The sequence below is a fragment of the Pogona vitticeps genome, chromosome 3 (genome assembly GCF_051106095.1).
Source record: "Pogona vitticeps strain Pit_001003342236 chromosome 3, PviZW2.1, whole genome shotgun sequence".
NCBI lineage: Eukaryota > Metazoa > Chordata > Lepidosauria > Squamata > Agamidae > Pogona > Pogona vitticeps.
The window spans coordinates 12,010,489-12,038,124 of NC_135785.1; the positions used below are offsets into that span (position 1 = coordinate 12,010,489).

General features: G+C 40.2%; 1 protein-coding gene across 1 annotated transcript in view; it reads right to left on the minus strand.

Moving 5' to 3' along the window:
* Window positions 1-27,636, minus strand: part of PIK3CA (phosphatidylinositol-4,5-bisphosphate 3-kinase catalytic subunit alpha) — a 61,236-nt gene that overhangs the window by 33,085 nt on the left and 515 nt on the right. The window contains exons 2-3 of the mRNA XM_020799047.3: window positions 11,997-12,292; window positions 6,076-6,496 (exon numbers count right to left, since the gene is read on the minus strand). Coding sequence (XP_020654706.3) covers window positions 6,076-6,427 — 352 coding nt within the window. The 5' untranslated portion in view covers window positions 6,428-6,496; window positions 11,997-12,292. The remainder of the gene's footprint in view (window positions 1-6,075; window positions 6,497-11,996; window positions 12,293-27,636) is intronic.

Sequence of the window (27,636 nt, forward strand, 5' to 3'; positions counted from 1 at the left end):
AAGAGTCGGACACGACTAAACGAACGAACGAGAACCTAAGTTTCAATCTTTTTTTACAAGTTGCATGGATGTATTTTAAATAAGCCTACAGTATTTTATGCTTACTATTTTGCATGTCTGTATGACTTTTGGATTTAAGCATATGTGCTTACAGTTCTTTCCTCTTTAATTTACTACTTTAAGCATGGAACCTAGAAATAATGTAAATAAATTGAATTTTTATAGAATTAACAAGTTCTGGAGTGGCCTGGAATTACTGTAACAATGAAGTCACCAATAATGAGATACCCAGATGAATTTGGAGATGCTATTGTGACTGATTATTTGGTTTCATTAGGATATTAACCCTTTACTGGGATAATGTCAGCTATGATGAATCATAGAATCTGTTCTCTTTGTCTGGGAGGTCTATAAATATTTGTGGGACTCGAGGGGGGTGTCAGTTATCCAAATCAGGATTAATTTGGCACATTCTGAAAGGCCTAGCAAAATAATAATGTTTTAAAGAGTTTTTAAAGGACATCAGGGAGGGGACAAGGCGGATTTCAGATGGTAAATTATTCGAAAGGCAGGGAGTGACCACAGAGAAGGCTTGTTTTCTTGTTCTGTCTTTCTGACTCTCCCTTGGGATCAGTACCCTCAGCTTGTCAGCCTGCGAAATGCATGTGGGATGGGCAGTCCCTGTTGTGTACAGGCGTTCTGCCATGTACTGAGGGCCAAAAATGAATGCAAACTTTCTATGAAAGTTCAGCTTCTAATAGGTTGTATAGCATGATGTCTGCTTCCAGCCCACAAAGGCTAACTCTGAGGAGTGATAGCAGTGAACTTTGCTCAGAGAAAGTGATCTTGAGGAACGCTCTGCAGTCGTTCTGGGCCAGAGAGATTCAGGTGCTTATTTATGTCTGGTACCTTCAGCTCAGACAGAAGAGCTGCATGTTAGCTCCGTGAGGCCGTATAGTGTAACTGGTTGTGCACATTTGTGAAGAGTGGCATAACCATTTTCCTTGTCCTTCTCATTTTTGACTTTTTAAAAAACAGGTTCCATGTGCCTGTTCCATTTATACAACAGCAACATTCTAGAGTCTATAAGGCCAATCTAAACGTGGTGACAAACTTTTTTGTTTTTTTAAAATAAAAGCAAAACAGAAATTAAAAAGTAAAAAAAAGACAAAACACAGTGGCACCTTAAAGACTAATTTTTATATTTTTTTTAATGTGAGCTTTTGTGAACAAGTCCACTTCATCAGACAGAAGAGAAAGAGATTCAACATGGCAAATACTTATACATGGAAATCGAAATATAGATTTTTTTTAGCAAAAAGAATATTAACAACTATTATTGTTAAAATTCTATTATTAAACACTTATGAGATAGGAACATCATTTATTTATTTATTTATTTATTTATTTTATTTATATCCCGCCTATCTGGTCGTGTGAGGACCACTCTAGGCGGCTAACAACATAAGAATAAACAATAAAAATACATATAACCATATTACTTAACAAAAAAAAAATAAAAAAAATTATTAAACAGGATAGGAGAGCTGTAGGGTAGAGAGAAATCGTCAGGAATTATCTGTTGGGAAGGCCTGCCTAAACATCCAAGTTTTTAATTGTTTTTTAAAAATACCCAGCGAGGGAGCCGCGCGAATCTCAGGGGGTAAGTCGTTCCAGAGACGAGGAGCCACCGCCGAGAAGGCCCGATTTCTAGTCTTTTCCTTCCGGGCCTCCTTCGGCGTTAGGCTCCTCAGTCTCACCTCCTGGCTCGCACGAGTGACACGGGTAGATCTTGGTGGGAGGAGGCGTTCCGCCAAGTATCGAGGTCCTAAACCGTTTAGGGCTTTATACACAAGCATCAACACTTTGAAGTTGATGCGGAAACGGATGGGCAGCCAATGCAAAGCAGCCAGAGTGGGGGAGATATGTTGGTATCTTCTCACTCCACTGAGTAATCTGGCCGCCGCATTCTGCACCACCTGTAGTTTCCGCAGCAGTCCCAAAGGTAGCCCCACGTAGAGCGCATTACAGTGGTCTAATCTTGAGATTACGAGCGCATGCACCAAGGTGGTGAGGGCCCCGACATCAAGGTAGGATCGCAGCTGGGCTATCCGCCTAAGGTGGAAAAAGGCGGTGCGGACCACGGACGCCACCTGGGATTCCATAGTGAGCGCCGGGTCTAGATGGATCCCCAAGCTGCGGACCCCGTCCCTGGCGGGCAGGGTCACCCCCCCAAAAGTGAGGGAGTTTCCCAAATCCCCTACTGTGGGGGCGCCCACCCTTAGTACCTCCGTCTTGTCCGGGTTCAGCCTCAACCCATTCTCCTGCATCCATTCCAGTACGGTCTCCAGGTAGCGCTGAAGGGACAGAACGGCATCTCCTGCGGTAGGTGAAAAGGAGATGTAGAGCTGCGTGTCATCCGCATACTGATGGCACTGTGCTCCACACCCCCTGATGACCCCACCCAGCGGCCTCATATAGATATTAAACAGCATTGGGGAGATAATCGACCCCTGTGGAACCCCACAATTGAGGCTCCACGGGGCCGAGACACTCTCCCCAAGCTGTACTCTCTGGGGGCGGTCCTCCAAGAAGGAACGGAGCCAGGCCAAAGCCCGGCCTCCTATTCCTAACTCAGAGAGCCTCCCCAGGAGGATACCGTGGTCAATGGTATCAAAGGCCGCTGAGATATCGAGGAGGACCAGCAGAGACATTTTGCCCCTGTCGGCCTCCCTCAATAGGTCATCACACAGGGCGACCAATGCCGTTTCTGTACCGTGGCGCGGCCTGAAGCCCGACTGGAATGGATCCAGGGCATCTGTTTCATCCAGGAGCGCCTGAAGCTGATCGGCCACCACCCTCTCGACTACCTTGCTTAAGAAGGAAACATTGGCGACGGGCCTGTAGTTGCCAATTTCATCCGCCGCCAAACTAGGTTTCTTTCTAATGGGCCTAATGAGTGTGTCCTTGAGGGCAGAAGGAAATCTGCCCTCAAGGAAAGACCCATTAATTATTACAGTAGCCCATTCCGTTGTTGAAGGCCTGGCTGCCTTGATTAGCCAGGCCGGGCAAGGGTCCAAGGAGGAGGTGGTGGCACGACAGCGGTCAAGTGCCCTGGCCACAGTGTCGGGTGTGACAGGCTGAAAGGAGTCAAAGGTCACCGGGCAAGACGGAGCGCTGGACATCTCTGCTCGACTCACTGTATTCAAAAAAGGAGAGAGGTCCCGGCGGATGGCCTCCACTTTTGATTTAAAAAATGCTGCAAATTGGTCCGGTGAAAAACTAGGGGGAGGCCCATCACTCGGACCAATTCCGGATAGGTCGCGTACTATACGGAATAATTCCGCCTGCTGGTTAGCAGCCTCGCTTATCCGGTTAGCGAGATATGTTCGAGTAGCAGCCTTTACCTTCGCTAGGTAAAGGTTAGTAGCGACCTTAACAGCTATACAATTGAAATCCGTCGGGGCCTTTCTCCACTTGCGCTCTAGCCGTCTCCTGACCCGCTTCGATGTCCGGAGATCCTGGTTATACCAGGGCGCCGGGCGATCTCTGCGGCGGAGAGGGCGTTCAGGAGCGATCGTGTCTACAGCACTAGTCGCGGTGGTAAACCAGCCGTCGACCAGAGCCTCGACAGGAGCGCCAGCCAGGTCAGCCGTAACCCGTCTCATGGCTTCCTGGAATCCAACCGGATCCAGTAGCCTTCGAGGGCGGACCATAACAATAGGTCCCTGCTCCCTGCGAGGGGGGAGAGCCATTTTAAGGGTGCATTTTATTAGGTGGTGATCCGACCATGACAAGGGTACCGACTCAAGGTCAGTCACCATCGGATCACTCTCGCTCCCATTGGTGGAAAAGACCAGGTCTAGTGTATGACCACCCACGTGTGTGGGGCCGTTGACATGTTGGGACATGTTCAAGAAGGCCATGGTCTCCAAGAACAGAAATAAGGACAGAAATAAGGACAGAATATCCCAATATACTCAAGTAGGACACACAATATATGTTTAGGCATTTTATATCCTATTAGTGCTAGATTACAAATTATGAGATTTTTGAACAGCTTTATCACTGGACTGCTCTGAAATGTATGGAAATTACGTGCTCATCTGCAACTCCAGATATGATCAAACTTTATGTGTATGGTTTGTTGTTATCATGTGCTATCAAATCAGAAGTGACTTATAAAAACACTAATACGGCTCAAGGTATGTGAGATATTTAAGGAGTGGTTTTTACCAGTTCCAGATGGCTAGATAGCTCAGTGATTTAGGAATCTGGCTGTGTAATCAGAAGTTGGGAGTTCAATTCCCCACTGGGATTCATTAGAGAAAAGCCAGCCAGTGTAAACTATGGCAAGCTGCACAGTCCCAGGATGCCCCAAGAAGAAGGGAATGGTAAATCACTTCTGAGTATTCTCTACATAAAAAAACCCTGAAAAGGGCTGGCATACATCAGGAATAACTTGACAGAACACAGTCCCACTCTCCCAGTGAGTTTCCATGGCTGAGTGGGGATTTGAAGCCAAGCTTCCTGAGTCCTACTCTGTCACTCTATCTACTACATCACACTGTGTATCCATGTGTATTTTTTATTTGAAAAGATAACTTAATTTTACCCGATAGCAAAATTATGGTATGTTTTCAAATGAACCAAAAACAAACAAACAAACAAAAAGCACCCCTCAATGAGTATGTCTTCATGCAACAGCATGCTATTTTCAACATAATGGACATGTTTATATATTATGCTATAACACATTTTAATATAACACATTCATACAAGGAGTCAGGGTAAACTCTGGGCCTGAATATTCTCCCTTCCTCAATTGTAGTGAAGTTTAGAAGCTTTAACATTTGGCTAGCTACATTTTGTTGTTGCCTGGTTCCAGAATTACAGTCAATGTTAACTACATATAATTTTAACTGGCCAACTTCAGAAACCATCCTTTGAAGTTGCCTTGTTTGAAATGAATCACAGTTAACAGGAACTGCTCTTCTGACAATCCAGATAACATAATGGCTAAAATCCTGTTGCTTAATGTAGTTAAGTCACACTAGATTAATCCCACTGAATCAGCAGAGATTTGGTGAACCAACCTCTCTGTAAGTTCTATTTATTCAAATGGATCTACTTTAGTTCTGACTTACTATGCTAAAATGGGCTAATTTGAATCAATGGACCTTATGAAAAAGTTGACTCCCCAAATCCCCACTAACTTAATGGACGTACTCTAATGTGACTTACAACGTTAAGCAACAGGATTTCAGCTAACAAAACACAGCTAGCCAGAACAAACCAAACCAAACAATTCTATACTCTGCCACCCTGTGCAATGTGTCTGGGAAGGGGAGGGGTATTTATTGGCACATGATTTGTAGGCAGGGAATTTTGGGATTTTTTTCACCACATCTACCATAATTCACCAGGAATTGCTGAACTCCATTGGAAGTGCAAGGGATTGGGAGACTGGTAGTTTCTCTACTCGTCTGTCTCTGTACATGGTGGTTGTAAAAAAAAAAAAAAAGACAATCACTTAGAGTTCCCACGGAGCTTAGCAAGTCATACCCACTCTCCCTCCGCAATGGCTGTAGAGAAGAATATGTTGGGCCACTAGTGTATGTGCTGATCTCCTCTTAGGACTTGGATTTTTTGGCTACAGCTGCCAGAATTCTGGCTGGGGGAAGGTTTCTGGTGACTTGTGGTAGCTGTAGTGGAATTTTTTAAATTTTTTTTTTTTACAAAAATCCCATGTATATATATTGGTATTCATGTAAAATTAACAAAACTTGCCACAACTAATTATGGCTAATTGGTGAGGTGATGAGACACATCCAAGTTGTGCCACTGGGTATATGACAATGTACATGAGCAAGTCATGTGCTGGGCATGTTAGCCACCATTAGCCATAACAAGTTACACAAACCTTATGGAACACCAATATGAATCTGGCTAGCAGGTCTTCATTCTGGAGGGAGAAAGCTGTAAATAACTTATGTTCAATTACATAGCATTCTGAACATCTTTGTACTAACATGCTTATCAGTACTGGTAATAAATGAACACTGCAAGTCTCACCAATTTCTCGATTAAGAATCTTCTCTTCTCTGTTGCCTACTGGCTCTATGACTTTTAGGAAAGGCTGGAAGAGCCGCAAGTCACACAATCTCCGTGTTTCATCAAAAAATTCTTCTCTTTCGGCTTCTTGTGTAACACTTACGAAAATGTAAGATGACTCATCTTGAAGGAGCTGATAGAGAGGGTATTTTCTAGCTTCTTTAAAGAGTTCATGTTTAATATTTAACAGTGTGGCCTCACGGAGGCATTCTAAAGTCACTATCATACCATTAGGTAGAAGACATTCCACTAAGATTCTTGGTGGCATTAAGTGGATGCCCCACAATTCTCCAGATGATGGCCGTGGAGGCATTTTCTTAGTTATCTTCTCTTAATGTTATATATATATAAAAAACAAGTTTGTAAATTCCTGCAGGAAATCCTAAAGAAAAACAAAATAGCATTTAAGCTGCAAATAGTTGGTTAACAAAATCAAGTCTCATTTCCATGGTCTTTCCTGTGCGGTTGCATTTTATTCACTTTGCATGGCAGAAACAGAATGTGAAGAGTTTAATGTTCCCTCTTCTGCATCATCTACAAATTATCGCAGCAACTGTGGCTCAACAGAAAGTGAGCAGCCATATGGTAAAATAGCTTGGACCAGAAGCATATTTACAGCAATAAATACTAGAGTGCTAAGCATGCCTGACAAATACTTAAAAACAACAACATTGGCCCCATAGCTACAGAGCATTTGGAAGAAAAATGAGAAAAAAGCAAGAGAGGAAACAGAAACAGCAGCAGCCATCAAGCTTAGCTGGATGTTACAGAGAGAGTTTACCAGAAGAAAAAGAGAAGGCTGCCAGGTATGCAGGATTCTTGCCAGAGGCAAGAAGCAATGTGGTTCTGGCCATGATGCTGCATGCCTGGAACAAAGGTTGTGACACAGCCGGATTGCCAATTGTTATCATTCCCCCTCCCCAGATTATTCTTCCCTTCAATCTGCCAAATACAAAACAAAACAACTCTGCTGACTGAGTAGAAATGTTTTCTTCCCAAGTCCTGCCTAACATTATTTGCAAAAGTTCTTCTATAGTTATATGAACAACCATTTCATATGAAATGAAGCATTTTGAAACCATTCAAAATGCAGCAACGTGAACCCTATTTGGGAGCACTCACACTAAATTACGTACAATGCAAGTCACACAAAAACTTTGTTGTGTTTTGTTTGTTTTGTGTTCTGCTACCTGAAAAATTGCTCAAATGTGTGTGACATCCAGATCCTCTAAGCCTCTAAACTTTGCTCCTCTTGTCAATAGAAAAACTTGTACATTGCAAGAGATTTTGTGCAGCTAGTCTCAAAGTGACTCTTCCGATCAAAATACTTGTCTTTCCAGTAACAAAGTTCATGGGAACAAGAAGGCCATTTTCCAGAACCACAGATCAGTGGAGTTGTGCCTTGTAATGAGGATGCCCTTCATGGAGGTGGAAGGTGGGGAAGAGACAACTTTTAAGACATTTTTATTGCTCTGAAACACTTGCAGCATGGCTATGGCCAATGACTTCACCCTTGTTACATGGCACAGCTCTACCAACAAAATTTCAGCACTGATATCAAAACACAAAATAAAACCCGGAGGTGAACCGTTAATAGGCGCAAGAAAAAGAATGTATACTGCCCACCACATTTTAATTGCTTTTCATTGAATCTATTTCTCTTTGTAGCTATTTAACTTTCTGTACATTGTATTATTTTTTGTTCTTACACCTCATCCTACCTTCAAAACCAATTCTAAGGAATTTATTACTAAATTCACATACAATTTGGTGTCAGGGTAAGACAGTAGATATATCTTTTTCTGAAAATTGAATTGTGAGAATGTTTTCCTTGGCAATTTAAAATAGCAGTGCATTGATACATCAAGAAAGCTATTTTGCTTCCCCTTTATTTGAAAAAAAAGAGAGGTAAAATGAAGTATCCCATTTTAGAGCAGTTAGATCAAAGTAGCAGCTGGCATTTATGTTTTTCTCCTTCAGGGACTGGCAAAAGATTCTCCATACTTCGAATGTGTATACATTTATTTTGCTGACACATGGATGTACACCTCCAGAAGTTGGAATTTTGGAAAGAGGGAATATAAAAACACTGCTGTTTTAAAATACAATTGGCAGACAGAGCTGTTTAACAGAAGGGATTATGGGTTTGGTAAACTGAAGAATGCCTATAAACATTAATTTTTATTGAGATAAAGAAAAATTACAATACATCTACAAATATTTTATTACACAAAATGTCAGACACGCAGCAGCTAGCTGCCTGGCTATAAACTTAACATCTCTCATAGTAAAGAAACTACATTTCAGAGGTACTCCAGACATGCTTTTTCAGTGCAGTTTCCCTCAGCCCAAGTCAGATGATGAATAATCACGGATGTTGATATGTAAAACTTCTAGATTATAAAAGGCACAAATTTAGGGAGGGTCGACTTAAGGTACTGGGAAACGGCTAACAAGAAGTCTCAAGTGAATGCTCAGTCTTTCAACTGTCTTGGAAACTAAAAGTAAAGACCCATTTGCCAAGACTTCCCATCTAAATGTTATGTGGCTCCAGAACCCATGATAATAGCTTGGATTTCATTAGATGTTTATGGACTGTGTGGATTAGGTAGCTATCTGTTATGTGGCTCAGGGCTATCAACCCGTTTTTGAACTGCAGTATAACTAAACCTGAGGTACAGTACAGTATTTGAAGGTAATTTGATTTTCAAACTTTTGATATCCAACCAGGAAGTAAATTCTAAGGTTCTCCTTCATTTGAATAAGATAAATTTAGTTGCTACTGCTTAAATTATTTTCCTCATAAATCTGTTAATTTCCACCATTATTACCATCTCATAAGTCTACCATTTAACCAGCAGTGAGACTCTTTTGGTCAAGCAACCTTCAAATTTCTTGCTCTGTCATATCCTTAATCTTTCACCTTCTCATCTGGAAAACAGTGATTTCACAAATGTCTTCTTATCTAATTACGGCACATAGCAACAATGGTTAAAGTCTATTAGACCTGGAAACAAACCCATGTCCCTGGGAAACAAACCCAGATGAGCACACTAACCAAGATGTTGTTCTTTTCTACAACAGATGCTTATGTATGTATCTGAGAACAAAAATCTCTAAAAATAAAGTCTATGCTTTTGCACCTCAAACAAGTGTACTCAAGGCAGTTATTCCTCAAATTAGAAGTAATTATTCCACTATGAGCAAAAGAATAGTGCATAAAGTCACCAGCTACAAATTATACCTTTTTAAAAGTTCCCCATATACATGTGTTTCATGTATACACAACCCAGTTGCATGTGCATGTCAGTTAGGAAATGTGGCAACATCTATGCCATCATTCAGAATGAAAAAAGATAACAAAAGGTGTTCAAGAGATTCATTATTATCTCTAAGAATTAAGCTTTCTCTCTTTGTATTCTCGAATCTCTAAACCATCTCAATAGCATCCACCCAAATACTGTATACAATTCACCATGGAAAAAGAAATAGAGGGCCAACTCCCTCTCTTAGATGTCATGGTCATACACAAACCTGACCTCCTATTGGGACACAAGGTCTACAGAAAACCCACCCACACAGACCAGTACTTACATGAAAACTCCAACCACCACCCAAAACAAAAAAGAGGCATAACCAAAACACTAGTAGACCGTGAGAATCGGAACTGTGAAGCTCAATTTCTCAGCAACGAATCCAACCATCTGAATTTGGCCCTACAGGCAAATGGCTATTCCAAGAATGAAATCACAAGAGCCATTAAACTGAGAAAACAACATCGAACTGAAGAAGAAAAACAGCCACCCACAAATAAAGTATTTCTGCCATACATCAAAGGGTTCATGGACCACATGGGGAAACTTTTGAAAAAACACAACCTACAAACAGTAGTCAGGCCCACCACAAAAATATAATAAATGTTACTGTCAGCAAAGGACAAAAGGGACCCCCTCACCACTGCGGCAAACCAGATACTTTGCACTATCTGGACAGGTATATATTAGGACCACAAAATGCAGCATCCACACCAGAATCAAAGAACATGAAAGACATTGCAGTCTAAAACAACCAGAAAAAATGGCAGTAGATGAACATGCCCTGAAACAAGCTGGACATGAAATCCTATTTCAAAAAAAGTACTGGACAACACCAGCAATCATTATGTTAGACTATACAGGGAAGCCACTGAAATCCACAAACATCAGCACAGCTTCAACAAAAAGGAAGAAAGTCTAAAACTCAACAAAGCCAAAGCACTGAAAAATACAGCCTGCAAAAAGGTCAACGAACTCTACCCAGCCACAAGGACCAGAGATCACTGCACACAAAAGACTAGCTAACAACACCCATCACATTGACAGATCATCTCCCCCCTTATCACAACAATACATGCATAACAAAACAAACTAACAAACAAACAAACAAAAAACCACCCTGATCACCATAATCACCCAATCTCCTGAAAAGAACAAAAAGCTGATCCCATAGCTACAAATATTCAACTACCCCACACACTACACCAGAACATAGAGTCCTAACTCCTGTCCTCTGAAGATCCCCGCCACAGAGACTGGCGAAACATTAGGAAGAAAAACCTTGAGAACATTGCCAAACAGCCAAAAAACCTACAACAACCATCTCTCTCTTTCTCTCTGTATGTATCTCTCTGTCTCCCTCCCCCCTCTCTCTGTGTACAACAAACACTATATATATCTCTGCAGTTTTCAGTATCCAGGGAGGGCTTGGAAACAATCTCCAGCGGATATGGGGTCGTACTGTATATGTGAATTTCATAAATATGCCAGATATTTCTTCATTTCTAAACAAAAAGAAAAGCAGAATCAAATATGTTCCTGGATGGTGTCTAAATGTGGAGGTTGAAAGTTATTTTTTAAAATGAATCATTACTACTACTTGCTGTAGTTTTAAATGTAACAAATTAAAATTATTTGTTACAATTTGTACAAGAAAGTTTTAAGGTGCTACAGTAATTGTATTACTTAATTTTTCATTATTCCAAAGAACAGCTTAAAATTTGGAAAATCCTGCCCAATCATTTGTTCTCTGAAAAAAATATTAAACAGATGAAAGTAACAACTGTGGAAAAAAGTAACATTACTAGTAATTACTTTACTTTCAAAAGGAATAGTGTTACTCCCTTATTGCCCCAGTGAACAATGTGTTACAGGTAATACCCTGTTTTCCCGAAAATAAGACCTAATCTGAAAATAAGCCCTAGTATGATTTTTCAGGATGCTCGTAATATAAGCTGTACCCAAAAAATAAGCCCTGGGAAGTGAAACCCCACCCCCCACCACTGTGCAGCAACCAGAAAAAGATGACATGACTGTATTTCAATAAATGTAGATTGCTTTACGTGAAAAAAAATTAAAATATCCCCTGAAAATAAGCCCTAGTGCATTTTTGGAGCAAAAATTAATATAAGACCCTGTCGTATTTTTGGGGAAACATGGTACCTTTACTGGTAACACATTGCTTCCAAACTCTGCCTGAATAACAAGTGTCAAAGAGAATAAGCTTTGATGTATTAGAACCACATAGTAACTGCAGCTTTACTTTTGTCATTCGTTAATGGCTAATGTCAACAAGTTGTCATGGCATCAAGGTTTCAAGGATTTCTTAGAAACTAACCCCCCCCCCATACTTTAAATTGGGATGAAGCAATTTTTTGAATCTGAAAACATTCCTCCTCACTCTACTATATTCACGGAAGGAATCCTTGAAGTTCCCTTCACCTTGGACCAAGGAGAAATACAAATAAAGTTTCTGAATCCAGGGTTTTGTCTCCAAGGTAAATAATCTTCTGCTGAGCCCTATGCCATGCAAACAAAAAAAATACAGATAAAATAACTTCTACATACCCGCTTTCTCTTGTCCTTTTGGATCAGGAAGATCCCACAGGGCTCCCAAATTCACATGATGGTCACTTTATTAAAAGTGTCGCATTAGTTACATGTTGTACAATATAAAGATGCAGATCTTTGATATAATCCAGAAACATTGCTACAGTCTTCATACAAACTTTTTTTTTCAACCCTGAAAAGCCATATTATTTGAATCTGTACTGCAGTATCCGTACTACAATGAGATGCAACATATTTCCAAGAATTGCAGATAGGAGAAATAAGATGCTTGGGTTTGATCAAGGTGACCAAATCTGGGGAAACAAGAGAAAAAATTATATCAACAGATGTATTCCAGGATGAGACACACTGAAAAAATGTACTGGAGGGAATGAAGAATGAAAGAACACAGTGCATTTGTTCTCCTCTTATTTTGGCTCATGGGGCTGCATCCGAAGGGTTGAATTCAGAGGATGATGATTTCTGCATGCAACCCATGCATCAGAACACCAACCCAACTCTACTTTGTTTACCTTACTCTTGTTTACCTTATGAATGCAACAGTAGATGTGTGACAGAACTATCAAAAACAGGCACATATGGTATAGACTGACAATCATGAAGATGTTAGTTCATTAACTTCCCTGCAACGTTCCCTCTAAGCATGTGACTGTGCAAGGAAGTGTGACTCTGCCCCCTCTGAGCAGTTTTCCTCTTCCTCCATGCACTCACAGCAATTCTTTCCAGTTGCAATGAAGCCCTGCCCAGTGGGGCTGAAAATTAGAGGGAACACTGCTTATCTGTTTTCACTTATTGACTGACTAATTTGATTGAAAATAAATACACACATTACTGAAACCTTCTTAAATATGTCTTATTGAAGTGACGGAAGTAACTTATGTCACTTACAACTGTGTAAACAAAAGTAAAAACTTAAAGGCTAAGTAATCATATATTTTGCTTTAATTTATTATAATTCATAAGAACTGATTAAAAAACTTAAAAAAACTGGCCTCTGAATTTGAGCTAATTAAAATTTCCTTCCCTCTACCAGTCTGTGAAAGCTGTAGTAGTTGAACTGCCCAATTAAAAATACTGTCTTCTCATTAATTACAAGGCAAAAACTACATAACATTTAAAAAGTTGATCCACTATTTCTTTTTGTCTCTGTTTAAGTATCCAGGAATCAGATATACTTTTATCCATTCCTTATTTCAATCACACTTTATATGCATGCTCTAACTATAGAAAGTTATGTCCAGTACTTATACATGAAAATAAGTAATGCACACCATCATATCATGGGCAACATAAGAAAACAAAAGTACACATCAATTTTAATGTTAAATTTAAAATTTTTTAAAAAATCTGATTTTATATATATATATAAACAACACACATTTCTGCTCCCAAAGAAGTCTCCAATTATTACTATAATAAGCAAAAGTTGACCCTTTATATCTAAAACTCCTAATAATGTTGTGTCATTATTCTTCCACCAACACAGGAAGATCAACATGAGAGCAGCCCTGAATCATACAAGCGCTAAAGACTGCAGTGGCTCTCTATGCCATCTTCCCATCTCTCCCACAAAGTGGGACTATGATGGGATGGGAAGCTTTTTACATTACCTTTGTAGCACAGGAAGAAACTAAGCAAGAATTGCTCTTATGCCACCAATATATTAATTGTAAATATTGATAAATATTTAATAGTTCTTATTAGAAGTTTGTATGGTGTTTTAATTGTGATCATCCTATAGGCTTAATAGTTTGTGAACTGCCTTGTGTTCCCTACAGGAAAAAGTCTGCATATAAATTATCACTACACAAGAATACAGTGATGTTATTGTGCAGCACAGTGAATCAACATTCAACACGGCAATTCTAAAAATGGGGGCAGCCCAAACAAAAAGTTATAACTTTGAAACTGGATTCTGGATCACCACCAAATCTGGCACAGATGTAAACAGATGTAGTCTGCTCTTGTTCTGCACCAAATTTGGGAACATTTGGGCAAAGAGTTTTCAAATACAGTGATTTTTAAATGTAAAACTATTCCCCCCTGTGCAGAAACAAGAGACCTAAATGTCCTAGAAGGGAGATGTTTGGAGGGCAGTGAAAGGTCACAGAAACAGTCAAAACACAGGTTAGTTTCTTTTTTTTTGGGGGGGGGGAAGCAGGCTTGCTTTAAAGTACACAATGGAGTGACAGTTCTCTATAAAGCGACATTTTGCCATGTATCTCCAGGGAATTAGCATACAATTTTGTTAGGGAATATTCAAAGTAATTTCTGCATTACATTTGGAAGGAATCCAGGCTAAAGGGGCTGAAACATTGGTCCTCAAAAAAGCCTTTCAAAAAGGTAAAGCAGTCACTTTAACTGAGCATGCATATTCCAAAGTAGATACATTTGTGGCCCTGGAAGGAAGATATTTTGGAAGGCAATGAATGGTCGAGAAGGAGTGAAAAAGGAAGCAAAAAAGCCACCAACCCTAGTCTTGCTTGAAATAAAATACCAGAATAACAGTGCTCCAGAAACCATCATTTTGCTATGCACCCCCAGGGATAACATATAATTTTGTAAGGCAGATTCAAAGTATTTCTGTATTACAAAAGCACACTGAAGTTGCATTTGTCCCAGCCCTGAGTGCTTTCAGTAAACATTGTCTCAGGATTCCTGAGATCGGACTCCTGACACAAGTCTTCAAAAGAGAAACAAGCTCTAGGTCTGGGGCAAACTGAACTTTTGACTCTGTCAGTCAGGACCCAATTAACTGAGTCACAAGAGAACTTTTTAACTATTTCCTGTCCAAAAAGACATTGGTACTAGGAAAGGGATTCTGTGTCTGCAGCACAGAAGATCGTGCTCCCACCACGATCTACCCGGATCACCCACGCGAGCCAGGAGGTGAGGCTGAGGAGCCTGACGCCGAGGGAGGCCCAGTGGGAAAAGACGCGAAACCGGGCCTTCTCAGCGGTGGCTCCTCGCCTTTGGAACAATCTCCCTCCTGTGATTCGTGCGGCCCCTACGCTGGGTACATTTAAAACACAATTAAAAACATGGCTCTACACCCAGGCCTTCCCTCCTGCCAGCATTTAATTTGACTTAATTTTCTTCTTTTTTCTATCTATCATTTATTATGTTTATGGATTTTATTTTAATTGTATATCCTTGCTGTTAGCCGCCCAGAGTGGTATGATATACCAGATGGGCGGGATATAAATTAAATAAATAAATAAATATTTTTAAAGATATTAAATTAGAAAAGAGAACCAATATGCAGAAGCACACTCACTTAAGCTATGAAATAATTGTTTTTCGCTTTGTGGCTGAGGATGGTCTTATTCAATGTTAGCCAAACTTTGGTGCCTATACAGTATCTGGTAATAGTTTCAACCATTACGCCCATATTGTTGCTATACAATTGTCTGGTAATTAAGAAAAAAACTCCAAAGATGCTATGTGCCATCAAGTTACTTCTGAAGCGTGGTGACTATATGAAGGACCTCCAAAATGTCATATGATTAGAAGCTCTACTCAGATCTTGCAAACCAACAGCATATTATATTAGGTTGTTCTCTCTTCTTACTCCCTCCCCTTCCTAGCAATATTGTTTTTTCCAGTAGGTTCTGCTCAGGTCTTGCGAACTAATAGCTGTGGTAATAACTTAATTGAGACAATATGTATGATATTAGGTATTTCTCTCCTCCTACTGTCTCTTCACCCATCCCTTTCCCCAGGTATATTGTCCTTTCTAGTCAGCTCTGTATTTTCATTATATATGCATGGTAGGATAGCTTTGGTTTTTCTCATTTTTGTTCTAGTGAGAATTAAGGCTTGACTTGACTGAGCAACCACTTTTCTGCCTTTCTGGCCGTTTGTGGTGCATCTAAGGCTGTTCTCCAACATCACATTTCAAATTAGTTAATGTTCCTCCCTGTCTTTCTTTCACATTATATGAATGATTATGACAGTCACAACCTTTGCTAACTCACAGCTCTTCCTTTTTTATTTCAAAAGGTGACAGACATATTTTGGAGAACATACATACAACATGTTCATTGAGCTTTTGGGTCTATATAGCTATTCTTCCTTAGGTTGCCTATCCAAAGGAAAATGTTTGGAAACTGGAAGAGCTTTCTAGTCTGCATTTGGTGGAGTGGGCATGGCAACAGTTTAACCAAGAAGTTAAACAATATGTATCTTTCTGTATTGTATTTCTTGTATCTTAGGAGGGTTGTTATTGATATGGCATTTGGAGAGAATTAATGCATAAGGCCCCTTCACGGATTGCTGCCTTGTTGTGGCGAAGGAGCTTAAGTAATTCAGAGAAGCTATGGGCTATGCTGTGCAGGGACACCCAAGACGGACAGGTCATAGTGGAGAGTTCCAACTAAACGTGATCCACCTGGAGCAGGAACTGGCAAGCCACTCCAGTATCTCTGCCAAGAACGCCCCATGAACAGAAACAAAAGGCTAAAAGATATGACGCTGGAAGATGAGCCCCTCAGGTCGGAAGGTGTTCAACATGCTAGAAGGGGAAGATACGGAGGCAGTGACAGATTTTACTTTCTTGGGCTCCATGATCATTGCAGATGGTGACAGCAGCCACAAAAATTAAAAAATGCTTGCTTCTTGGGAGGACAGACTAGAATGCATGGAGGTGCTCCTGAGCATGTGCCCGTGTGAGTGCGGGGGTAGTGGTGCCCCACCTTCCTCAGAGGCTCCGCCAGTCCGCTGTCCCAAAAAGGTTAGGGACCACTTACTAGACGATTCATCCTTCTTGGCAACTCCCCACGTCCCATCCCAAAGTGTTCACAAAGACAGACTCACTCACAACTATCTGGAAAAGCATTCTCAAGGGTAAAGACAGATGACACCTGGACACAAGGCTGAGGCAGAAGGAAGGAAAGTTTCCTTCCACGAACTTCCTCCAGGTAAGTTATTTTGGGATCCAAGTCAGTATATTTAATTGTAAATATGTATTTACAATACTGTATGCTTCGTGTTTTAGCACTTGATTGGAGCTGCATACCTCTTTGTATCAAAGCAGAAAGGGAGACCAGTCATTGCTTCTTTATCCCTATCACCCAGTGTAATCTGATACCTGCATACCTGCCAGTGATTCATTTCATTTGCAATCTCCATCTAGAAACTAAGTCTAACTGAAAACCTCAGGGCCACAACAATTTTAAGGCTTTGGTACTGTATTTCCTCCAGTGCGTGGACTCACCTCCTTCCATTACCATCTCTACACAAGAACTGGAGGTTGTTCATGACGTCATGTACCTTGGCTCAACGATCTCTGACTCTCTCTCTAGATGTCCAGCTGGATAAATGCATTGGCAAAGCAGCTACCATGTTCTCTAGACTCACAAAGAGAGTATGGCTTAATAAAAAGCTGACGGCATATACTGTACCAAGATCCAGGTCTATAGAGCCTGTGTCCTGAGCACACTCCTGTATTGCAGTGAGTCCTGGACCCTTTGTGCATGGCAGGAGAGGAAGTTGAACATGTTCCATATGTGTTGCCTCCAACACGTTTTTGATGTCATTTGGCAGGACAAAGTTCCAAAAAGAATAGTCCTAGAACGAGCTAGAATTTTTAGCATGTAGATATTCCTGAAACAGTACATTGGCTTGGGCATGTCGTGAGAATGGTTGATGGTAGGATTCCAAAAGATCTCCTGTATGGAGAATTAGTGCAGGGAAAGCGCCCCAGAGGGAGACCACAGCTGTGATACAAGGATACGGTATCTGCAAGCAGGATCTGAAGGCCTTAGGAATGGACCTCAACAGATGAGAAATGTTGACATCTGAGCGTTCAGCCTGGAGGCAGGCATTACAACATGGCCTCTCCCAATTTGAAGAGACACTTGTTCAGCAGGCCGAGGCAAAGAGGCAGTCCCGAAACCAGCCAAATCAGGGAGCTGGACAGGGGACAGATTGTATTTGTCTTCAGTGCAGAAGGGATTGTCCCTCTCAAATTGGCCTTCTCAGCCACACTAGACACTGTTCCAAGACCTCTGTTCAGAGCATGTTCCAAGACCTCTGTTCAGAGCAGTCTCTCAAGACTGAAAGATGCCTACACACATTTCCTCCTACATCTCATAAATGTATACTGCCCAGACCAATGAACAGTTCTGAAGTGTTTGTATGCTTGTCTTTCATTTTGATTGGACCTTATAAACTACTGCCCAACAGTGAATTTTATTTTTCCTAATGAACCAGCAAGGCTTTATCTGGCTTTTCTTTATCACAAAGGATCTCAAGGACCTAATTTCATCATCTATACAGGGCTGTTGCAAAACTGTGGTATTATTCTCTCTCTATAATATTTTTCTCTGCACATTAGGCTACTTTCTTTATTCTTTAAACTTTTCTTTAGCAAAACTTTCTATTAAACAGAAGGTCAGTAGTGCTCTTGGACTCAGTCCTAGCCAGCATAACCTAAGGAAAGGGGTGCTGGAAGGCATTGTCAAATAAAATCTGAAGGTATCTACTTTGCTCACCGCATCTTAAAATGTACAATATGCTTCATCTGTCCTTAGTCCACAGGATTTTTTAAATTGTCTCTTTTTTCCAGCTACTCCACACTTCTCTGGAGTCAGCAAATGGTCACCTTTATTTTCCATTTGGGAATTTACATAAAGGAAGCAAATTTTCAACATCAAAAGGAATAGAAAGATATCCCCAAACCCCCTCATTCAAGCAATGACCATTCCCCACATGGCAATGGAACTTGCACAATGGCCAGAAGTAGCTTTTCTTATACAGTGGTGCCTCGCTTAACGGGCGCCCTGTTTAACGACGAAATCGCAAAGCGATTAACTTTTTGCGATCGCACTGCGATGTTTTAAATGGGGAAAAATCGCTTTGCGATGATCAGAGTGATGATTTTTAACAGCTGATCGGCGGTTCCAAAATGGCCACTGGGTAAAAAAAATGGCTGCCCGCTGTTTTCTGGGACGGATTCCTCGCTTACTAGGCAGCGAAAATGGCCGCCGTATGGAGGATTTTCGCTTAAAGGTGAGTCTGAAGCCCAGAGGAACGCATTGAAGGGGTTTCAATGCATTCCTATGGGCTTTTTAATATTGCATAGCGACAAAATTGCTTTGCAGAGATTTTTGCTGCACCGATTATCGTCGCTATGCGAGGCACCACTGTATTTGTCTCTTTCTTGCTTCTCATTTCCCACTGATGTATTTTCAACATCAACTTGTCACTAGACTCAAGAACATCTCTTCAAAGCCAAAGTCCTGGGAAGTACATGAGTCACTTTCCCAGGGGGTAAAAATACTTCTCTAAGTAAAGCTATTGTCCCTGGATGCCAACATTTCAGCCTAGAATTCCCAAACTGTAGAAGAAGAAAGAACACAATGTTTTTGTTTTGCCTTAAACATGACTGTCACTTCAGAATGCAGAGCAAGAACTGGCAGGGCTGCTAGCCTGCCTGCTTTTATGGCTGTTCAAATCCGTTGCGCAGTGACAATGGCTCTGCTTTAGAAACTTGATGATTCTGTGTGCTGCTTTTCCTGATTGGAAAACCATCAGCATCTTAAAATACCAACAGTTCCACAATTCAGTCACAACTGTTTCTCAACAGTTAACAGTGCAGAAGGAAACAGCTCTCACATTTGTTCTTTTTTACTTATAGCTATATTTCAATATGTTTGAAGAAATAAACTATTCTCCCCATTAAATACACATTTAAAATTCTCCCCATTAAACACACATTTAAAAAAACAAGGACTAGATAACTCATCTTCATATTTCTGTGTTGGATTTTTATCGAAACACAAATACTTGGTTTTTCAACCCTATATTTCTTTAAGCTCTATATTTTTGTTTTCTCCAATCAATGGGAGACATCCCAATACAAGAGTGTGGTTTTTTTAAAAGCCAACAACACATCACTAGAACCCAAAAGATTTTTAAAAAGTGAAAACTGCTGATTATTTACAAACTGTTTCTACATATCCATTCATTAATCAGTGGCATGGTACGTTCAAGGTGTAGTTCCCAATTAGTTGGCAACTCTAAAATTGTGGGGAACAATGCAAACTGACTGAAATCATTATGAATGAAACCTCTTTAAATGTTCACTTGCTTGTAGCTTTTGACATCTACTCTGAAAGCTGGACACTAAAATGAGAAAAATAATGTTTAAAAATAAGATGCCAATCCATCTTTCAGTTTTTTTATAATGCTCTTCTTAGTCCTACAACATTTGTAATAATAAGTGTCTCCATTGTAAAAAGATAATGTTCTATAAGAAAATATATTCCTCAGCTCTGTGGACAGAAATTCTATAGGGATCCACTTATAAATCTTTGGTTGATTTCCAGAAGAAAAGCAAAAGTTCTGACTCTGAATTTTATGGTGGCTGTAGTCACCACGTAGTTATGGTTGAAGCGAGGTTTCCATTCTGTATTTCAAACAGAAACTAATGGTGTGCTTCTCTAACCTTTTGGCAACCGTATAAGTAAGGTTTTTAGCCAACAACTGCTCTATTAATGCTACCTCTCAATTCTGTCAGCTTCTGAAAGCCTTTTACCCAAATGGACAATTTGGAGGGCAATTATGAAGTTACAATTGTGATTTTATAACCCTCATCCTGCAGAGAGGTAACATCCTCTTGGAAACTTCCTCAAGGAAAATTTTGAGCAACACAACTACTACAAGTAACAGTTACAGTATGTAAGACCGACCCCTTTAAAACGAAAAACTTGAAGGGGCAAGTTTCCTTTGTGAGTGGATCTGGTTTTCTTAGGAATCCAACTGATGTTAGAGGAGTTGATAAGTCAAGCTTTGTTGGTGTTGACCCTTTACTTTGTTTATTTGTACAGTGGCTTTTTTAAAAAAAATCTTAACCCTTAAGTCGTTCAATAAAGACAGACTTTCTTTTCCCAATATTTCTATCTCTGTGTTCCTACAGAAAAATTCCCAAAGGTAAAGCAAGGATAAAGCAAAAGTTATAGTTGAAGCTATGTCCACACCCCCAAGAGAAGAAAATTCAGACCAGATCAACACTCCCTCAGAACATAGGCATAAGAATGCATCCTCATTTCTACTCTGAGTAAATACTACGGTATAGTTCTACTAGCCACCCTATCCCCTATATAACACATCACTAGTGAAGTAGAAACATTGCAATGAAATGTCAACATTACAGATTCACATCACACTTCCACCTACTGTCACACAAAATTCATTTGGGGGGAAGAAATCTGGTTGTGTTTAATGGGCTTACTCCTAAATGAAGAGAGAAAATACCTCTCTTCATTTAGGAGTAAGCCCATTAAACACAACCAGATTTCTTCCCCCCAAATGAATTTTGTGTGACAGTAGGTGGAAGTGTGATGTGAATCTGTAATGTTGACATCTTTATTGAATCAAAGAGTGGAGCTTACTTTTTGTATTTATTTGGAATGGAAAGCCATACCTAGGGATAGGCTTTTCAGATCTCTTGGGACTATAAATTCCATAATTATGCTTTCAGGGAATTCTACCTGACAGTCGTATTACAGCACCTAAATGTGGCTCACCTGGGAGAAAGGCCTAAACTGGAAGGCTTTGAGGCTTAGGATGGCCCAATTCTGCTTAAGTGCTCAGCACTGCCTAAGCTTCCAGGTCCTGCCCTGGTTGGTGGGAGCTTCCCTTCTGAATAGGAAGTTAGGCATAGTCACCTAAGGTTTACATAACTTGCTGCAGCTAATTGTAGCTAATGCATGAGGTGCTGCAGTGCACCCAATTGCACAAATGGCATGTGCCACAGGCCCTTTTTAAGCAGCCATGCCAAGTTATGCAAAACTTACGCAAACATGGACAAGATTTCAGCCGTCGTCTTAAAGGTATCCTGTTTCTTGATTTATAGCTTAGTTTCCCTCTTAAAACATAGTTTGCACTTGGTTTGGTAGGCCACATAGTTCTAAAGTCTAAAGTGATGTTATCAGCATCACCTTCAAACAGCTGGGGGCAAAAGTTCAATACCCCTACTCCAATAATCAACAGCCAGCACTGCCTGCAAGTCTCATTATGCTTGACTGCCAAGGTCTGATTTTCCAGCCTGATGTGAAAGATTCTACCTATTCCTTGAGTTTTCTATGCATATTTAGAGCAGCGTCTTTCAACCAGTAGCATATGTACCACTGATGGACATAAGTGTAGTCCTAGTAGTTCATAACAGTTACTAAGAATTCACTCTCCCTCAGCACTCATGTCCTCTGATGAATATGATAATGTCTCCTAAATATCCCACCTGCCATAGATTATTTATTTATGACCTTTTGGCCTGATAGCAGTAACTTTGGACACCGTCAGACACCTAATCCTCTGTTCAAACTGCCCACCGATTTCTCATTAACAATATAATCAGGGATGTCTGCAAGCATATAAAATGTCCTTTTCTGATAAAGTGTGCCTTTTGTTCCTATTACAGTGGGTCTCAGGTTCTTTGACAGAGTAACTGGCAGGATGCAAATATATAAAGAGCTGGTTGAAAACCACAGTGCCAGAGCTCCTGAAAATGGGAGAGGTCAATGGCACTAAAGCTAGGAATCAAGGTGAGCCATAGCTTATGGACTCACCCACTTTGTTAGCACAGCATATTGATTAAACTACTGTACTGTATTTGACACTGAATGAATATGGAGGTAATCTGAATATATCTAGAGCAGTTAGGACTTCACCATTTAAGAACAAAGTGCTTCCCATAATAATACCCTAGTTGAGAAATCCCACAGTAGCCAAGTCTTGTTGCAGCTATAAGGTGGAGAAATCTGGAGGTTTTTTGCCATAGACTTTCACGGATTGTTGCTTATTTGATGGTCCAACTGAAGGTGCGGATGACAGTCTATAAAAGTTTATGTGAAACAAACTTGTTAAAGACATTTCTATTTTCACATCAATACTGTGCTTTCTTTTAAAAAACTGATGGAAAGAAAGATACTAGCTGAATTTATTTTCCCATCTTTATCCCAATGCAAGGATCCAAAGGGGCTTACAAAATGATTTAAAAAATAGTTACAATATTAAAATACAATTAAACAAGCAATACGAACACCAAGGAACTCCTAAATTAAAACAATGAAAAACATTTTAGAAAAGAAATACTGTATGATTATCTATATAGGCAATTGTTTCTGTTAGCAAGTTTAAAAAGTATATTCCTATTTATGGATATTTATTTCCAGTATGATGCAAGGAAATGCCTTAAACAAGTTAGAAAATCAGCAGGATCCACCAGTACCCAAGACTAAAATTGAGGGAATTCTTCATGCTTCAGACACCCTACTAAAAGTATATGAAATGACAATGAAATAAATAGTAGAGAAGTCATTTCACAGATGGTTTGATTCAGGATACAACTGGATCCTATTTTATGAAGAATTTTTGCCCAGATGTGGTTGCTTTTTTGCTCTATCCCCTCTCATCTTCTTTATTTTGTCTACTACACTATAACACTGCAGGCAGGGAGTACATTTTTAAATTCTTTATACACTGCCTATAAAGATTACTTCTTGCTGATCCTTCTTTTTTGCAGTCAGTCAACTGTTATTTTACCTAATTTCCAGCTGTGGAACTGTCATCCCTTTTTGTGTTTCTACACAGAATAAATATGCAGGAGGAATGTCTTACTTCTAAGGAAGAACTCTATACTTTTGTGGCTGAAAATAATCTAGAAATATATGAAGCATCCTGCTAGATCAGATGAAGCATTCATTCCAAGATCCTCTATCTGACAGTAGCCAAATAGATGATGCCACAACACAGCATGAGGGCAATATCTCGCTCCTATGTTTACTTTCTACAAACTGGGTATCAGAGCACATTGCCTTTCAATGTCACAATTTTATTTAGCTAGCAATGTAAAAACACACACTTGCCTTGCAATAAACTCCTGAATCCTTTCAAAAACCGTCTGTGGCCATCACTGTAGCTAGTGATAGTGATCACCATGTGGTCAATAATTTGACAAAAATTTTGTTTGTCTGCTCTGAATCTATTGCCAATCAATGCACTGCGTACATTTGAGTTTTAGTATGATGATTGGTAAAACGTATTCACTTGCCATTTCTCACATAATTTTATAATTGTCTTTTTAGTCATTCAACAGTAACAGCCGGAATTTCCAGAGACTACTCATAGCAAACAATCAATAACACTGTCACATAAATTAATAATACCTCTGGGTTGCCTAGAGAACTTTGCAAGCTAAATTTGTGCCTTCTAATTCATATAATACTTTTATTAATTATTACAGGTTCTGATATATAATATATGAATCACTCTTATCACTTCAAGAACATTATTGACAGTTTCCAAATTGTTCACAATGTCTATACAACTCTGATGGTCAGGGAAACATTACAGTACTCTTTTCTCTTAAACATCTGCTTAATATTCCCTCCTCTTAACCTCTTTTAAGCTTTTGTCCTCAATCAGAAGTTCACTCGCTGCAGAACAGAAGCAAGCTAGAGACTGAAAATCCTGAAGGATGCAGTAAGTTTCAGAACTTATTTCCTACCAGACATAAAATGCAATTCTGTTTGGAACTAAGGACACAAGCCAAAGCTTCTGACCCTTCTTCTGTAATTGAATGTTTTAACATAATCTCTTTCTCCCTCAGCTTACAAAACATTCATACCTTTGCCCTAGATCAAGTGCCACTGCATTAAATACACAGCTGAAGATTTCAAGATATACATACAAAAGAATACCCCCTCCCCCTTTAACAATAGAACCTTACTTATTTCATGGAATAATTTTTCTTGTGATATACTGAATTTTAAACAAACTAAAAAAAAAAAGAAAAAAAAGAAACACCATTAATTGACATAATGCCAGGGGAACTCAGAAAAGTACATCACTATTCATGCAGATGAAACTGACACCTAGAATGATGGAGTCTTGAGAAATGGACTACAATCCAAAATTTACTTATTTGTTTCATTTCTAGACTTTTTTTGGGGGTGAGACACTTATGCAGCTCACAATGATTAAAATAAATTAGACTAAAAGCACAGTAAATTACAAAGTTACAACACAATTAAACATATAATAGTAAGCTTAAAGTTATTCAACTTTAAAAGCTTTAAAAACACACTTAAAAGGAACATACAACCAGCATCTGGAAGGGGCTAATCTTGCCCAATTTAGTTATTAAAAGCTTGACTAAAAAGGCAGATCTTTGAATGCAATCAAAAAGATAAATGGGACAGGGTCAGCCTCCAAAGGGAGGGCATTCAATAATCTGTGAGCAGCCACAGAGAAGCAACTGGATCAAGAGAAAGGCCTCCCCGAAGATCTTAGAAGCCAGGACGGCTCATATGGTGGCATGTTCCAGTGTAGCCAAACTGGACATCTCAAGCAATGGGTGTAGCTGGCCCATCCACTTTAGTTGTCCAAAAATGAATTCCTGGCCACCACTGAAACCTGGTCCTCCAAGCTCAGGAATGAGTATATTCAACGTGCAGACAAGTTGAGTTCCTATTCCCTCGCCTTTTGACTGACCAGAAGCACCTTTGTCACATCTAAATTAAGTTTCAAGTTGTTTGCCTCCATCCAGTCCACTACTGACACAAAGCACTGGTTTAGAACCAAGAGAGCTTCCTTAGAGATGAACAGAAACTTACTCAAGTTGCTAGTTACTCAAACCTTTGCATGTATGCACTATTATCTTGAATATTAAGTCACTCTTTGTAGCTGCTGTTTGTTTAAAAGGGTGGCATTTACATTAACTACAGATCAACAGACATTAAAGCTCCAAGACAGCAAGTTAAATAATGCCAGTCTACACAGCCCTTACACAGAAGGATCACTATGAACCAGGCAGATTTTTTTGATGTAACTGTTCTACTTGAAAGCTATAATCATTCCCTTAAAAATGCTGAAAAAGCACACTTTGTAAAACCTAAAGCATGGTTATGAAACAGCTTTAAAGGGATTTCTCCTCTTAGTTACAGCCCTGCTACTGGTTTTGGAGCCTTCTGACAAAATCCTCAAAGAATAACTTTACTGAAATTATGTAATTTGTTTTTCAGATTGCATGGGTAATCAGATACACAATTTAAAACCAGGAAGTGGTGTGGCCTAAAGCTATATACAAACACATTCATTTATGCCTATTGTGAAAACAACAACCCCATTGTAAAGGTGAATGCACTCACTGGTCTTCCCAACTTTTTACATGAACAGCCTCTCATCCTGTTTTAATCATGACACTGACTGCCAGACAACTATAACAATAAACGTTGTAAGATATCATCAACCACAACCCCTCATGTACTTGATTCCTTACTAAAATTGCTCTGGTTGCTTCACACATATTTAAACACACAGTCCAAATAGCAAGGCAAGGGTGGTGGCAGGAAAGACAGTTGTTCACAAACACAGCTGTTTGCAAACCATTGACTGTATATTTGTATTATTTTTTTCCAATCCTACTGCACAGGAATTCAGGTAAATATCTCACATCACCAGGGAACAGGGAAAGTGGAGATCCATCCCATGGAACCACATTCCCATCTCCCTCATTCACCAGGTGTAGCTTGTGGGGAAAAACACAAAGGGCCACTGGATGAGAATGCAGATGAGGAAGAGAGGATGTGAATGGGAGAGAAAGGAAGGAGGCAAAGCACAGGAAGGGCCATGGGCAGGAAGCAGAAACAGTCCACAGGTAGAGAGGAAACAGAAAAACAAGGAAGCCCTTAATCACAAGGTAGAAAAGAGGAAAGGAAACCCAGGACAAACCCAGGGTGTGGAGAGAGAACAGAAAAACCTTCCTCATACAAGTTATCCCAAAGCTGGACAGGAGAGCATGAATGAATCAAAGGAACAAACAGAATAAAGGACAGGAAATGGGATATACAGGTAGGGCAAGTGGATCTTTTTGACCTTAATTTTTATCACCTTTCAGTATAACACAGCAAGATTCACTTCTGAGTCACCACGTCTAAGGCAGGACCCTTCACAGGCATCCTGTGATTCATGCAAGCTAAATTCACAATATGTGTATTTGTCTTCAACTGTGCCAGAAAACTGTCATATCTTATCCTGTGCACACTTACGAGAGTGCAAGAAAGAAGTCAGTGAAAGACAACTTCTTTGAGAAAGAGAGCGAGAGAGAAGAAAGCACCTCCCCAGGTGTGAAGAAAGGGAACCAGGGTGAGGGACATCTGCACCTCCCTGAGCTCCTTGGGAAAAGGGTATGAGAAAAATGTAATAAATACAACGAGTAACCAGAGGAGTGGGAGCAGAGAAGGGCAGCACGTTAACCGCAAAAAGCCCTACCATGAAGGGAAGGCAGAAGGGGAAGAGGGAACAAGTGAAGTCCTTCCAGCAAAGCTCAGAGAGCCTGCTCGTGGGCGTGTAAAACCGAGGGGAAAACAAACGAAATGCCTCCTCACACAAACAAGCGTAAAACCATTACGGTCAATGGGATTCCCTCTTTGGGAAATGTGTGTAAGATATCAGAGGAAGCCACCCTTCCCTTAACGTGTGGAATTAAATTACACCCAACTCAAAAAAAGGGGGGGGGGGAGGGCGCGCGCACATGTTTCGGCTTGCTGCGCAAACCCACTCGGCAAGCGTGGTCGGCGGACCCAGTGTTTACTCGCGAGTAAACACCACTCTCTACCCCGCCCCCCCCCGC